The 15,832-nt window shown below is 42.0% G+C and overlaps 1 protein-coding gene across 1 annotated transcript in view; it reads left to right on the top strand.

The window, feature by feature from the left end:
- Positions 1–216: 216 nt before the first annotated feature.
- LOC138497303 (1,25-dihydroxyvitamin D(3) 24-hydroxylase, mitochondrial-like) overlaps positions 217–15,832 on the top strand; it is a 124,470-nt gene continuing 108,854 nt past the window's right edge. Inside the window, exons 1-5 of the mRNA XM_069620662.1 lie at positions 217–634; positions 1,506–1,696; positions 11,166–11,259; positions 15,184–15,280; positions 15,446–15,537. Of these exons, the coding sequence (XP_069476763.1) occupies positions 302–634; positions 1,506–1,696; positions 11,166–11,259; positions 15,184–15,280; positions 15,446–15,537 (807 nt within the window). The 5' untranslated portion in view covers positions 217–301. The remainder of the gene's footprint in view (positions 635–1,505; positions 1,697–11,165; positions 11,260–15,183; positions 15,281–15,445; positions 15,538–15,832) is intronic.

Genomic DNA, 15,832 nt, shown 5'->3' with positions numbered 1-15,832 from the left:
TTGGCAAACTGAAACGTGAAACTAGTTGCCCTAGTGGGAATGCGTGCCTCCTTCAGTTTACGTTCAACAAGTTCCTTCTATGCACCTCCCACCCAGGACCTCCAGCAAATCTTAACCAATGGCGAGCGAGAGGAGTCTGACCACTGCTTAATTCCAATGGCCACACAATGATATAAAATAGCTGGCGAGATAGATGGGTTATGCCATATAGAGTGCCACAGATTAACTCGACATATTGAGTCGCAGGGCATTGGGATTTTACTCTGTCCCTGGACGCAAGGCGTCATTTCTAAAAAGTGCAATGTTTACATTGTGCCATCCAGCCATATGCTGGCAAAACATTAAACGGGCAGACAGAGTAGTGCAGCACCATGCCAGGTCTTTTTCCTTTTTCCTGGAAAAACAGGTTCCTGCAGCAGCAGCCCCATTCTCCCCAGTCCGTTCCTTGTCTGCCTGCATCCATTCCCAAGCCTTTCAGCATCCCCAGCCGTCCCTGGACGCGCGCCCTGACGCCCTGTGCCCGGCCCAGCACCTGCCTTTCTCTTCACTCCCAGGTCCTGCTGACTGGCCAGGTGTGGGCAGCCTCCTAAACGTCCTCTGGCACGGAGGTCTGAAGAACCAGCACGAGATCATGGTAAGTGTGTGCGCAGGGAGCGCCTCGAAGCGGGCGCTCGGCGCTGCGGCGCGTGTTATTACTATCCGCGGTGGCAGAGTTCGAGCCTTCGTTTCATTACACGCCTCTGAGTATCCATTGGATTAGGATATTTTTGTGAAATTATAGTACGCACATTTTTTCAACATTATTAGTATTCTAAGAAATATTATTTTTATAATAATAGGCACCATATAATATACGCTGATGTTAGTTTGCATTTCTTCTCGTTCCTAAATGAATACAATTAGTACAACGAATTAAAATAATAATACGATTCATAATAATGTACATAATAAAAACATCTATTATGATACCATTTTTATGTTTATACTTGTATTATGATTATTATTATTTATAGTACTCGTTATTAGTTATAATAGTAATATTCATAATAACAATAATAATATTCATAATACCGTACTCGCTATGAGCAGAGTAAGGTATTATGAATATTACTATTATTACTAATAACGTGTACTATTATTTATAATAATAATAATAATACAAAGGTTGTTCAGGACGAGTACAGTATTATGATGATTATTATTAGTATTACGAATACTATTATAATATAATTATTATTAGTATTAATAATACTAATAATAGTACACTATAGTGCAACAATATGACTAGTATTACTCATAAAGCATATACTACTACTGCCACTGCTGCTGCTACTAGTACTTCTACCATTCACAATAATCCTAATACTAATAATAAATATATAATGATCATTATTATGAACGCGTGTATCATATGCACACATTTTTGCAAAATGCATGTTTATGCTCACTGGCAAAATATGTGATGAGCAGCACATGAGTTACGGACTTGCTTTTAAATCCCACAGTTCCAAAATCACAAGAAATACGGGAAAATATTCCGAATGAATCTGGGCACCTTCAAGTCCGTTCAGATTGGAGACCCCGCTCTGGTAGAAAGCTTTTTTCGGAGCGAGAGCAAATACCCGAAAAGACTGGAGATCAAACCTTGGAAAATGTACCGAGACTACCGGGGTGAAGCCTACGGCCTGCTTACGCTGTAAGTACTGCACTGACTGGCACCCCTGGGGTGCACACCCAAAGAACGTGTAGACATTTGCAGTAAGTTCCGCCCGAATTGTCACGTGCATGTAACCGTAACCGTGCCCTGAGAAACGTGGATTCCTTGCCTTTTTATTGTCTTGTGTCATTCTCCAAATGCATGGTTCTATGTCTTCTAATGTTGTCTAGGGGCCTGTGCGCCACCTATAACAACAGCACACGTCGAGTTGTTAGACACATGACACGCTGTGTATTTATATACTACCGTATCCACTAAACGGGGCGCCCCTTACACGTAGACCCGACAGTAGGACCTTATTTACATAACTGGCATACATTGGTCGCCACGGAATGAGACTGGCGTGGCTCGCCGTCGATTTGGTCTCTACTCGAGTACAAGTTCAGAGTTAAACGGCGAATCCACTAAGAACTTTTCAGTCACAGAATGTGAACTTGATTCAAGTGCATGGGGGCGCAGCCCAATTCAATGACTGCGCTGAGCCGAATTTCACTGTACTGCGGCGGCGGGGCGGAGGGGAAGGGGAGGGGAAGCAGTGGGCGCGGAGGGGGCGGGGCAGCAGGCTGCAGCTTCCAGGAACACATTCGTCCACTTGTGTAAAGGGCTCTTTGCTGCCCGCAGATCTTTGTGGCAGAGTGAAGCACTGCCACGCTCTAAGCGGGACATTATTGACGCTCTCTGGCCGCGCCATGTCTGTAATTATAGTAGCTATTGGTGGGTGACTCTCTTGCCGGATATTTTTGGATGCCTTTCTTTTTTCAGAACGAGGTCCATGGGCTGTACTAACAAGGCACACGCGCCCCACGCCTACCCATTAAGGCGAACCAGTGGCGGACTGGCCAACAGGGCTGGAGATTCCCGGGATGGTCCCTGTGCCATGGGCCTATTTTTGGAAGGCACTGTTAGGGAGAATTCTCATTTCTGTGCTAATCGCCTTCAACCTTAGAGACCCCCAGCTCTTTAGCTGGTCTTTTGGACTTTTTACTATTCACCCTAAAGAGAGTGAGTCCCCTTTCTCACTCTCTCATGTATTTTGATCTGGTTTGGATTATGTGTTTCCTTTGTTTTTGTAATCTGACAAACTCTATAGGCATCCACTATTTGTATGGCGATACACAGCACACTCAGTGCAGTGTCACAGAGAAATCCTTTAGATATTTCATAAGGTTTAAATACCTTTTCTTGTGTGAACTACTGTTCCCAAGAAATGTAGAGTGAAATTGACATTACTTACCTTTTCTCTTTGTAGGTCCAGCACACCCCATCTTATGTGGAGTGCTGTGGGGTTACTTAGTAGCACCTTTTCCTACTTACTCATGTAACAATTTTTATGCTACCCTCATTACTTTAAATGGCTGGTGGCAGTGGTTTAATTTTCCTACCATTGTGCTTTTCGACCGCAGGCTGAATCCTCAGCTGCAGTATAACACCCATGCGTGACCATTGTGTAAAAATGGCCTGGTCTTCTTTTATCACCATTTCTTTTTTGTTGAGGTCTTTCTTGGATTTTACTCTGCGCGACAAACAAGGTTTAAGCCCTTTGTTCATTTTACCTTTGGCGAGATTCAGTGCTAAAACACGCCTCTGGCTCCAGTGTGTCTGGCAGGGCAGGAAGTGAGGGAGTTGCCCTTAATTCCCCTGTCCTTAGTCTCCTTGGTTACCTGAATGCACCAAGTCCTGATTGGCTGGCTGGCTGTCCTTGCCAACCTGCAGTGTGAGTGACAGCTAGGCTGTGCATGAATAGGAGAAACCTGCATAAAAGGCAAGGTTTCTTGGACTGAAGACAAAGTCAACCACTGGAAGAAATATCTGATGAAGAAATCATGAAGAGATGCTTGCTGCATCCTCCTGGACCTTTGAACTGCCAGGTGAAGCCCTGCTGCTGTGCTGAAACTCCTTTTCCGAATCGAATAGAGAAGCTCCAGAAAGGATGACTTCTTCCCTTGGGTTAGTCGGACCAACTAATCCCAAGACAAACTCTGCTGGAAGACCTTCCTCAACCGGCTGTACTTCTTTGCTGCTGCTGGAACCGAGTGCCAGGAGCTGAGAAATCTGTAGTCGATTGCAACATCTGTAAGCCGGCCAAAAACTCCAGGAGTCTCCCGAAGACCCTGCCGAAGCAGCACAACCCAAGTACGAGTCACCTCACCAGAGTACTGGACTCAAAGAGTGAAGGAAGCCAACCGGTGTCCAAGATCCGAGGTGGTGCTGTTTATCGCCTGCTGAAACAGCGAAATGCTGCTGAATTGAAAAGAGCCTGTAGCTGCCGCCGACCTCCGAACTGCTGTGCAGGAGTCCTCCAGACATCCTTTTCTTGTCCCCATGACTGAGGCGCAGGAACACAGGATCTGCAAAACTGCAACCAAGACAGAAACCAGCTGGATCCTCTTCTTCTAACCTAAGGTGCTGTGCTTACTTACGGGTACTTACCTCTTAGCAGCTTGCTTTTCTCAGCTGAGACTTGCAGTAGCTGCTTTTCTAGAGTTGATTCAACCTCTAACTTTCACAAGTGTAACAGCTTGTGGCCCAACAGTGATTTTCTACAACAGACTCTCTAACTTTGTGCAAGACATTTTGCTAAGAAGTGCCTGAGCTCCATCGACGTTGTTCCAATTGACTTTGGCTGTCCTGGCTCCCTGCAGACTCTTCTAGTCCATTGAATTTGATTAAAGCTGTCCCTCATAGGTGATACATTGGTTTTTAAATAACATTGCTGGGAAAGGTTTTATCTAGACTTCATTGGGAGATTTAAAAGTGCTCACATGTTCTGAAAAAACTGTTAACCCTTTTCCTTCCTTTAAGCTTTCCTTTTTAACCAACCTCAGAATATACAAAATGCAAAAGTGATATATAAATGCCATTACTCTCCTAGTTAGTGAAGTCATCTCTGGGTGTAAGAAGTGTGTCTGAAACATCTCTAAAGAGTATTTACTTGCTTTTTCTTGATTCTGAGAAAGTAATTTGAAGTGTATTTTTATTTTTGCACATTGCCCTTTTAAAAGAATGTTTATTTAAAACTGGCTGTTAAATAAATAATTGTTTTACTATAAGACCTTGTGTGTAACTGTTATTTGGATACTTGTTTTTGTGGATTTCGATGCTACAGCTCTTCAGCTCACATTTACCCCTCTTGAGATAAGTCTGGCTGCTCAGTCACACTACCAACTTGTGTAGTACAGACCTATACCAATAGGTGGGTTACCTAATACCAAGAGGACAAGGGTGGTGTAATCTCCTACATGGTTACTACTCCAATTCTTGCCTGACAGGCAGTGCCCCTTTTTTATGTTTCTGCATGTAGCACACACAATGCAGAAGCTGTAATTGCAATCAGTGTGCTGTATGGGGCCACTTTGAAAGCATAATAATCCAGGGCGTCTTTTGCTTCACAGACCATCCCCCATGAGGTGAACCCCATGCACTCACAGCACCAAGAAACATGCTGTGAAATGAGAAAGAGAACATGGTGGCGTGATCATTCAGGAAGGGGTTAAACACCAGCCAGCACATGCCTTTTATGGATGCCTGGCTCTCCTCAGAGATCAAGGTGCAGAGTCGGCTTGTAGAAATAGTGTCAGTGCTGTTCCTACAACGCTGAGTTTTTAAATGTGTGCTCCACCAGCCACTCCTTGGTGAGGGCTCCGGATCCTCAACTAGGAGGGGTGCAATATATTAAAATACACCTCGATAGTCCTGAGGGTTCATGAAGCCCCCCAGCTCCCTCTTACAGGACACGTTGGGGGTGCAAATTGAATGATTATATTTAAAGGATAAGCAATTAATTGCAATTTCTTCAACACATGTATCCCTACAGTTGTAACATTCCTAAAACTGTGCGCCAGTCCTGATGCAGCATGCACAGGTAAGCCCAGTGTTTCCAAACAATGAATACAAAGTGCTTAATAATACTGGTGGTTGAATATTTGTAGAAAGTAACAAAGAGAGCAACATTTTACTAAAGCAAATATTTCATTATAACTTTTGATCAAATGTGACCTATAGCAAGACCATGATTTGTAAGAGTTGTATAGACCGCCTGCAGCACAGAATGGTACTAGAGCGATGTCTCTGTAAAATTAGATGCACCTTAGCTGTGAATGTATGACATTACGAAGAGGTGTATATTGGCCACCTCTAGAGGGAAGCGCTGTCTATGCAGGGAGCAAAGCTATAGATGTAATGATTCAGTGACTACCACATAGAGCCTGCTCAGTGAGAATTTACATTTCAGATTGACTCTGTGCTCAAAGTGACTACAAAGTCTTTGGAAGGACTGACAGGAAAGGGTTATATGTGATTTTAGCAAAGTAAAATTCAGAGTGGTAAGTTTTTCCGAGGTAAAAAATGCAGAAGAAAATACTGAATTATTTTATTTTTTATTTGGGGGTCGCCCAAACCCCCTGTTTTCCTTCCCTTTTAACCCCATCCCCACCCATTTAACCCCTTACCCCACTACCACATATATATATATTTATTTGACATTTTTAGGTATTCTTTCGGTATTTTTTACTTCAGTAAAATTGACCACTCTGGCTTTTTTCAGTAAAATTACTTGATAGCCAGGAAAGCTTCTATTCGTAGCAACAGATGCCCTGTTTGCTATAACCGGGCATGGTTCTTGAGATTGAGGTTATAGTGCTGCACATCTTGCAGAAATGTTTCACTATCTTTAAGTGTAGAAGATTAGGTGCATGGAGACTTTTCCAGGATCATTCATTTTATCATAGTAGATCTTGAAACCATTCAGGTTAGAAGTAGGGATGTCCTGATCTATTGCCAAGAGGTGGGTGAATTGTTTTGAACATTTTTGAGATCACATGATTTGAATTTCTAGGTTTATGTCAAGCTCCTTATATGCCAAAACCACTGCCAGGCCTTAGGATTGCATGCATGAACTCTGACCCTCTTCTGAATAATAGTGGGATATTCTGCTGTGATGCTGGAGAGTCAGACTGATCAGGTCTGGGAGGACACTGAAGGCCTAGAAGACCTAATGAGACATGATTGCAGCAGCAGAACCCTAGCACGCCAAGTCATTAGAAGAAGACTAGCTAAGGAGATACATCTCATGAGGTCTCTGGGGAGACCAGCAAACAAGATCCTTGAGGAACAGTGGGAGTTGGAGGAATTCGGTGTAAACAATCTTAGGGATTAGACAAATGTTTTCTTGGACTTTGCCACCTCGTAGCATCTTAATAATGCAATGACCCCTCAGTTGACTTTAAGTAACTTGTCTTTCTGAGGCAAGATGCTTTGGACTAACTCTGAGTCCAGCTCTGGCTGGAGAGAACTTTTCTGAAGACAGTCCCTTTTGAGAAAATATCAGAACAAAACCTGCAATTCTTACAAGGGGGCCTTAGGCCTTCGACCTGTGGCAGATTCTGTTCTACACTGAAACTATTTTTAAGCACATGTTCCTGCCATGTTCTTCTGAGGCCATGGAACCAGCTGCTGTCATTGTCTTGAACCAGCCGTATCTTTAGTGGATTGAGCTTTCAAAATGTTTAAACATTCTTAGCTATATTTTGTCTGATGGTCCAAATTCCAACTAATGCTGCCCAGCTCCACTCCACGATGGACTGGGAAATGTTCTGAACTAATTTAATTTCCCCATAAACGTCTATGAAAACCATCATAATGTTGGCCGGGCGGAGAGCACAGGGGCAACACGCCTGCCTTGGAACCAAGGCAATGTGGTGCGATCTCGGGTCTGCACTTAGAAACCACTGGGTATTAAGCGTGCTATAAATAACCATTTACAATGGGCCTCATTGACTTTTATTATAAAGCTTGAAAGTGGCCTGTACATTTGCTACAACATTTTACTTTTTGAACATTAAACCTCTACCGGGCATTTAAATAGAACCTTGTTAATATTTGTGCATCACTCTTTCACTGAACGTTTACATTTGCATCTCCTAACTGTGGTACCCTGTACTTGTGTCTTTTCTCTATTATTTAACACCTTGACCTGGTTTACGGATGGGGCCTAGGTAAACTAACAAAGGGGATACATATGTAACTCAAATAGACCACTGTTATACTTTGTGCGGCAGTCCCTGGGAATCAGCATGGTTTCTATGACATGGTTTTGTGGTAGATAAGGGTGAAACAGCTTTGTTTCTCAATCCTTGGGAGCTGTTTGTTTTGGGCTGAAAACTGCAATGTGCAAAGTAGCCATGTCCGATAGACAAAGATGTTTTTCTAAAACAAATGCTTGCCATTTGAGTTAATTTGTATACACACAATGCATTGCCCATTTGGCCCTGAACTGTAGATTCACCTCCAGTTATGGCTACTGGTTGATGCTGTGCATGAAGTGTCTCAAATGGCTAGTTCTGCTTTCACATTTCAGCTAGATGGGTCTATGTCAAGCATTTTAAACCCACCAATGGCTCCAACCACAAGGCTTTAGATAAGAGTACACCAATGAACTATAATAAGGATGAAACATGTATATGGTTGTTTGAATTCTTGAAAGCTGTCTCGTTTGGGTTGAAAAACACAAAGTGTAAAGTAACACCGTCCTATTGACAATGACCAAATGCTTGCCATTTTTACTAATTTGCATATCCACAATCAGTTATATATTTGCTTCTAAACTGCCTCATAGACAGGTACAGGGACAAGGAAGAATTGGGCTAGGAGTAATGACGATTACCAATAAGTAATTAAGGCATTAAACACAAGTAGGGGCTTAACACTATTCAGTTGACTGGGCTGCAGTACTCACCCCCAGAAATTTTGGGCTATGTTGACTCAACCTGGCTGACCTTCAGAGCAGCTGCCGGACAGAACAGGACACAGATGTTAAATGGCACCTGGGTTTCTCTGTTAACAAGGGCCCAGCAGTTACTAATGCAAAGCATTTCACTGTTAGTACCTGCATTCGAATGCCACATTTTTTAGGCAATTGAAATTGTGATGTGTGTTTAGTACTTTCATGCCAGGGAAGTGATTGGAAGGGTAAAAAGGGAACAGGAAACCGTTCATTCTCACAACAGTTTATAAGTGGGTGCTTTCACACTTTAAGGTTACTGCTTTTAACATTGAGGCTGGAATAGAATAGTCTCATTAAAATTTGTAAAGAAGTTATATGCCCACACACAAATAAGTTTGCCTCCCCACCACCCGTGAAGTTAGCACCTCTCCCAACATTTGAAGGATCAACCCCCCGAAATGTAGGTTTTGTTGTGCCCCTGAACACAAGCACAAACCCCATTCTCCATATACACGCATGCACGCCCCGCCATCCTTACATTTAAGTGTGCACTCTTTCACCATATAGGCACACACAGGCAGCCATTCATACATTTAGGTGTGCACCCTTTCACCATGCAGGCACACCCAGCTAGCCACCCATACATTTAAGTGTGCATCCTTTCACCATACACGCACACAGGCACACCCAGTCACCCATACATTTGTGTACACCCTTTCTCCATACACTCACACAGGCAGCCACCTCCACATTTAAGTGTACACCCTTTCACAATACACTCACACACGCACATGTCATGGGGTTGAGGGGAGCCCTATTACTTCAAAAAAAAATTGGGCCTCAGTATAAATTTGCCGGTCCGGTAACAACAGTACCAGGAAGCTTGCCGGTACCGTTGTTACCAGACCGGCAAACTACGAGTTCTGTTCGCGGGTGCCTTCCCGGCTGCCAGGTCTGTAATGGCGGGCGTACCGACACCTGTAAGCAGAGCATGTCGGATGCACCGGCACCATTCTAAATGGTGCCGGTGCATTCGAGCGCCACATTCCCATTGAACCCTATGGGTATCAAATGGGAATTGGGAGCATTTTTTTCCGGCGCCCACGAATGGCAATAACCGGGTCCGGCGGGGCCGTAATGACCCGGTAATTGCCCATTCGCAGGTGCCGGAAAAAAGTGCAAGTTTGGCGGTAGCCTGCCGGTTTTAACAGCAAGGCTACCACCAAACTTGTGATGAGGCTGATTGTTTCTTTTTGAAATCACTCTGACTTCATGAAGAAATTATTTCTGTTAAGGATAGAACCATAACGGAAATCATTTCTTTATGAAGGCAGGGTGACTTCAAATAAACTATTTCTTTTTGAAGTCCTAGGGCTCCCACACCCCATGACTTGGAGGCCTCCAGCCTGGGGTCTTCCATGTCATGGGATAGGGGGAGCCCTCGGACTTCAAAAATAAAGTTTCTTTTTGTAGTCACTTTGTCTTCATAAAGACGTTATTTCTGTTACAGAAATATTTTTTTTATGAAGACAAAGTCATTTAAAAAAAAAAATATTTTGAAAAAATATTTGTTTTATTTGTGCGGGGGGCTCTGTTACACCAGTGAGTGCACCCATTGTCGTAACTAGAATCAGTAAGTTTTATTCAATGAATGTGCACACTATCAAGATGTTTGTTGACAAAAAGTTATCATGAAGTGACCCGAATATATCAACGCTACATGCATTTGCAGAACTGTACAGAGCAATGGGCAGTTCTTTGCCTATTGTGAGATGTGCAAATCCTGCATGCAAACGGAAGTGGGTCTGACACAGACAAATGACGCTTTGCAAGTGGTTTTCTCCTTGCCCTAGAGACAGGCAGGGCCTGATTTACAAAGGGTTTTTCAATGGGAATTTGCATTAAAACGCTTTTGTAAAGCAGCCCCAGTACATTTCCAATCATTTAGTTTGCTACACTAGTGCACACCACTTCCTTGCATGGTGACAAGATGGGTCCATGTCCAAGTTATGGTCGCTTCTCACAAGGATTTGCAAGAGGACACAATACTGACACCCACGAGGGAGCATTGACATGTAATATTCTCCAAGGAGGGGAGGGGGTGAAATGACAGAGTATTGTCTGTCATGGTGCTGTCAATTGCCAGATAAACCAACGTTTGTAAAGTTGCAGTAACATAGTATCTTACAAAATGTCCACCGATGGCTCTTTGCAGTGACGGACAGGGGATGGGAGGTATGGAAATGACAGTCACAAATATTCAAATAGTGATTAATCCACAGCAGAGCTGGGCTAGCCGTAGTCTTCTCCAGAAGAGCAAACCAGCAAATCAAGGTACTTAAAAGCTAACATTTTTAGTGACACATATAATGTAGTCTCAGTTTAACATCTCTCTAGGCAAATCCTAACTGTAACTCCACTTATGGTGAAACGACACAGGCCTGAAACAGTCGGAATGCTGTGTGTGTGTTCAGTGGCGCCCCCAGACATTGTCCACAGGGGTGGCCTGATGAGGTTCTTGGGGTGGCACATTCATGACTCCAAGAAGCCGGTGGGGGGCCAGCATCTTTATAAGGGTGGCCGTGTCTGTGTGTATTGTGTGTGTTTTTCTGTTCTATGAAAATGCTAACATAAACATTACAAATGAAATCAAGCTACACAATTGGCTCCTGAAGTTTATACTTGTAAATCCTGTTTGATTTGTGTACATTTTCATTTTCCTCACAGTGAGGGGCAAGAATGGCAAACAATGAGGAGAGCATTCCAAAGAAAACTCATGAAACCAAAAGAAGTTGCAAAACTGGATGTTAAAATTAATGAGGTAAATCAATGTATACTACTACCATGTGCATTATAGGTTTACCACTGGCTGTGCTGCATCACCCAACAACCTCAGCCTAGGCCTTCACAACATACCAAAAGATATGTCTCGCATCTCTGAGTGTGATGCAAATATCTCAGCTGTACATTCAATTTATGTAAGTCAAAATGTCATGGTATTGCAAGGCAAGCTATTGCCAGTGCCTCCCACTAGAGACATTGCATCATGCAAGAATTCAGGCCTGTGTTGTAGCCACCTACTAAAAAATGTGGCAATGTAGACAAGTTCTCCCACATTTCTATGGAGGTAGGATAAATATCTCAATCGAACAATGTCCTATTCACGTGGTTGGTACCACAACCTCCCTCCATCTGTGTTGCATTACAGAACAGGCCAGCTTGTTCTGTAGCCACACTCCAAAATATTTAGGGCCACATATATTTTCGTGGGTGTGGTAAAAATCTCTCCCATTTAGAAGTCTCTATTTGTGCAAGTAAAGTTCTTGTGCCTAACACCACCATTTGTACTTGACACAAAACCATGTAAAATGCCACAATTATCCACCACATGGTCTAGCCTTACCTGAATTGGCTTTCCAATTTCTCATCGAGTGTAGTCCCAAATCTTTGTTTATTACACTGTTCAAATGCCTAGGCAAATCACATAGTGATTGACAAGGCATCTAACAACTGCTTGCAAACACACAACTACAGTGGCATGTGCTGCAGGCAACTACAATAAATGCCACTGCCGCAGACATTGCCATGTGTGTGTCTCAGAGTGTGGAGGCAATCTCTCATGTACAACATCCAATTTGTGCAAGTCGTGTTTCACTGACTAGTACCAAAGTCATCCCAGGCTGTGTTGCATTAAACGACAATCTATATCTGTGCTATAGCCACCACGAAAATTGTCTAACTACAAACAAATCTTCTTTCATGTGTCACTCAATACAACAGAAATTCTTAAGTGTACAACATTACCTTTGTGCAAGTCAAATTCCTGAGGTTAGTGAAAGCTGGCATTCCCCACAATTATAGCAAAATAACCAAATAAAAGACACTAATGGACACCCCCCAGTAGGGAATGAGACCAGGACCAAGTGCAAGTGAGGTTAAAGAAAATACTTTATATAAAGTTAAATGGGGCCCGCAGAGGGCACTCTGCCCAAGACACAAAAGTTACACATTATATTACAAAATCACGTAATCTATGACGTGTGCTATAGGGGGTGCAGTCGGTAACGTTGATTGGACAAACGCGGACTAGTCAATATGTTGCACATATGGATGATGCTCCTTGATTGGTTGGTTTCAGCTTGTAACTTTGTGGAGCACGCGGGTCATCTGGGCTCATCTGGGAGGGGTGCAGGGTCAGGCGATGTCCACGTTGCTGTGATTAACTCTATGTAACATTTGCCCTTGTGGCCACACATATTTTAGCACAATTCATAAATCTCAACATGCAATATATATATAGTTGATTAGACGTTTGACCTGAGCAATAAAAGGGTACATGGGTCCAGGTGTCTTATCTAACACAGTATGTCAATATCACATTTATTATGTATCTCCTTAGATGTATTGTGGGTGTTCTTACTGTTTGTTAGTACAAAGAGAATATATGTCCATGCATGGGATTAGTGTTAGGGGGTGAACTGGAGTGGCACATGGGTGAGAGCCATGCAACTATTACATTAAAAGAGGTATGGGGTTAGGGGGCTTGTGGTCTATATTTCTTTAGACAGGGTCTGCTAGTGCAGAGGCAGATTTGTGGAGACAGATGGTTTTTTCCAGGGCCTGGCTCTGGCCGGGTCACACACAGGGCAGTGATGTAAAAGGAAGAAGAGAGATACAGTGTTTAGCTCATTTCAGTTCACGCCCAATGCTTCCGTGAGAACAGGACACCTGCAGAGACAGCAGAGGGGAGGAGGTGGGGGGTTGGCATGCTGACTGCGCGCGGAGAATGAAGGCGAGAGGTGCAGGCCTGCATTCAGCCCTTACAAGCAGCCTACTAGAAAATGGATCTATAGCTAACAAAATTGAGTCTCGTGGCTCATAGGCCATGCACAGTTATGGGTCATTCAATGGTGACCCCACACCATGGAATGAGCATATCATGTTCATGGTTAGGAATGAAAGGGGGTCTGGGAGACCCTTCCTCCCTTACATTAGCAATACAGGCTCACAATAATTGTGTTGGCTCAAACAACAATCCTTGAATCTTCCATGGTCCATTCCTAAGCACAGTTTCATTTATCACTCACTGTGGTACACATCCCTCAAGTGTACATGATTAAACCCATGAAGTGGTATTACTATAGCTAACACTAAAGCTTAGAGTCACCTTTATTGCATATCACAACTGCACAACCTGTCCTATGGCCACCCACAAAAAATCAAATCTGGTTCTGCAAAAACATTTCTTTCAAGTGTTTCTGGATGTGTCCAAATTCCTACAGTTGAAAGCAGTGCAGAGAATAAAGCCAAATTCCTGTTTCCTGTGGCAATACCTACCACCAGTTGGTCGGTGTAACAACCCAGTTCGCTTGTGTCACAGAAATCTCTGTTCCAGTGTCAATGGATGTGGTGCAAATCTCTAAGTGGGTTCGAATTTCCAAAGTCAATTTACCACTGCGATTAGTAGTTTAAATCTGTCACACGTTATTTTCATAAAGGAAAAAGCTTTGGCCCCTTGTCCTATAGCCTGCTTTTCTATCAATGCCTCTCTAAAGATTCCTGTAATAAAAATCAATCCTCTTAGCGAAACATGTGAAGTTCACCAATTATGCTAAATTAAGTTCCCACTAACCAATCACCAAAAATATATTCCCCCTAGTAGTTTATCTTAGCAATACCCTACAAAATGATCTAATCAATTTCCCAATGAAGACTTCATCATACAAACATTAACAAACATCCTCCTACCTATTTGTTTTCTCTCGAGATGCTGATGTGGTGTTGTGTACATTAGATCAGGGTGAATTGGTGCATCCAATTTTTTTTAAATGACATTTAGGTCTGCCATACTCAGAATTCTCATGAAGGTGCACTTATTCAGATTTCAGTTGGTGCATTTTAACCAAATTTAACTCTTAAATGGCCTTTCATCCATGCCATGGAAAGTCAACCTTCAAGTATTTGTTTGCCCATCACACACAATCCTGTTCAATTCATACCCTAGACTTGTAGATGTAAGGCTTTGGTAGATCAACCCAGATCTCAGTGCTTCACCAACCAATATTTTATAGCAGAGTGCACCATAACAGTTGTCTGATTCATTCCAGCTCTTTGAAAAGGTATTGGAAGTAAAACTGTAGACCTTTTCAATACTTGATTGAAGCAAGTCACATCTCACCGGAGGTAATGGCTATCTATTTCATTCTAACAGTTTAATTGAAAATAAAAAATAGAAGGAGTTTAAGCATGGAAAGTAAGTTGCTGTGTAAATGTTTTTTTTAAACAAACAGTGGTTACCTTTAATGATGCCCTGATTTATCCTATTGTTTTTAAAAATATTACATCAACTTCTTATTGAATGAGAAGGTGGTTTCTTTCTTATGATCCCTCATCCCTTCCCTAACCCCAAGCAAATATTTTCTGAATGCCTCACCACTCTTCTACCTTCTCTCTGCTACAGTATGCTTATTTTACAATTCCACTTTTATATGTATTGTGAAATTTGAATGAGAAGTTTCTTGTTTTCTAGATTTTGCATTTGACATTTTGAGCATTCTTTCTTTTTTCATTATTTCTTTTGATTGGTAACTGATTTAAACACGCTCTGCAATTGATTTGTATCACATACTCCTTATTCTGATTTATAGATTTATATTAGTAATGCTACATTTTACAATTTGAGTTGCAGCCAGTACTTTACCATAATATAATATGAAATATACAATGTGCACTATCATTTATACAGGTTATGGCAGATTTTGTCACAAGTCTTGGAAGAGCCTGTGATGAAAATGGATGTGTTGATGACATATACTTTGAGCTAAATAAGTGGTCTTATGAAAGTAAGTTTTCAGATGCTTTTTAAATATTTTTGTTCTTCCCATGTTCTCAGAAAACAGGGAATGTGTTCATAAAAATTATGAAAAACATGTTATTCCTCTTAAGATGTATGAACAAGTTATGTAAACATCACTTCATTACTTATCTTTATCTCTGATTTTTAATAGCAATTTGTTCTGTCCTCTACAATATAAGATGTGGACTCTTGCATGAACAGTGTGGGGAGGAAGCTCTGCTCTTCATAAAGTCAGTCAAGAAGGTAATCCTAGTTACATTTTCTGGAAAATTTGTGATTTAAAAAGTAACTTCTCTTTCAGGGGCATATAACACATTTTCATAGTTAAAGTTACATTTAATAATGCATGTTAAATCTGATTTTTATAACTCTTTTATGTTTCCAAATATGCACACATATGTACAAGTTGACCTCCATCCGAAGCTCTTACATCTATTAATCCTATTTAAACATTCATAATTTCTCACAGCATGTGTTAAATTCATTTTTACCAAAATGTACCTCCCCAACATGGTGCATGTATCATAACCATTACAGA

The sequence above is a fragment of the Ambystoma mexicanum genome, chromosome 5q, assembly GCF_040938575.1.
Source record: "Ambystoma mexicanum isolate Mex_15411 chromosome 5q, UKY_AmexF1_1, whole genome shotgun sequence".
Lineage (NCBI taxonomy): Eukaryota > Metazoa > Chordata > Amphibia > Caudata > Ambystomatidae > Ambystoma > Ambystoma mexicanum.
The sequence above is the reverse complement of the archived record's forward strand: the minus strand, read 5'-3'. Positions and strand labels throughout refer to the sequence as shown.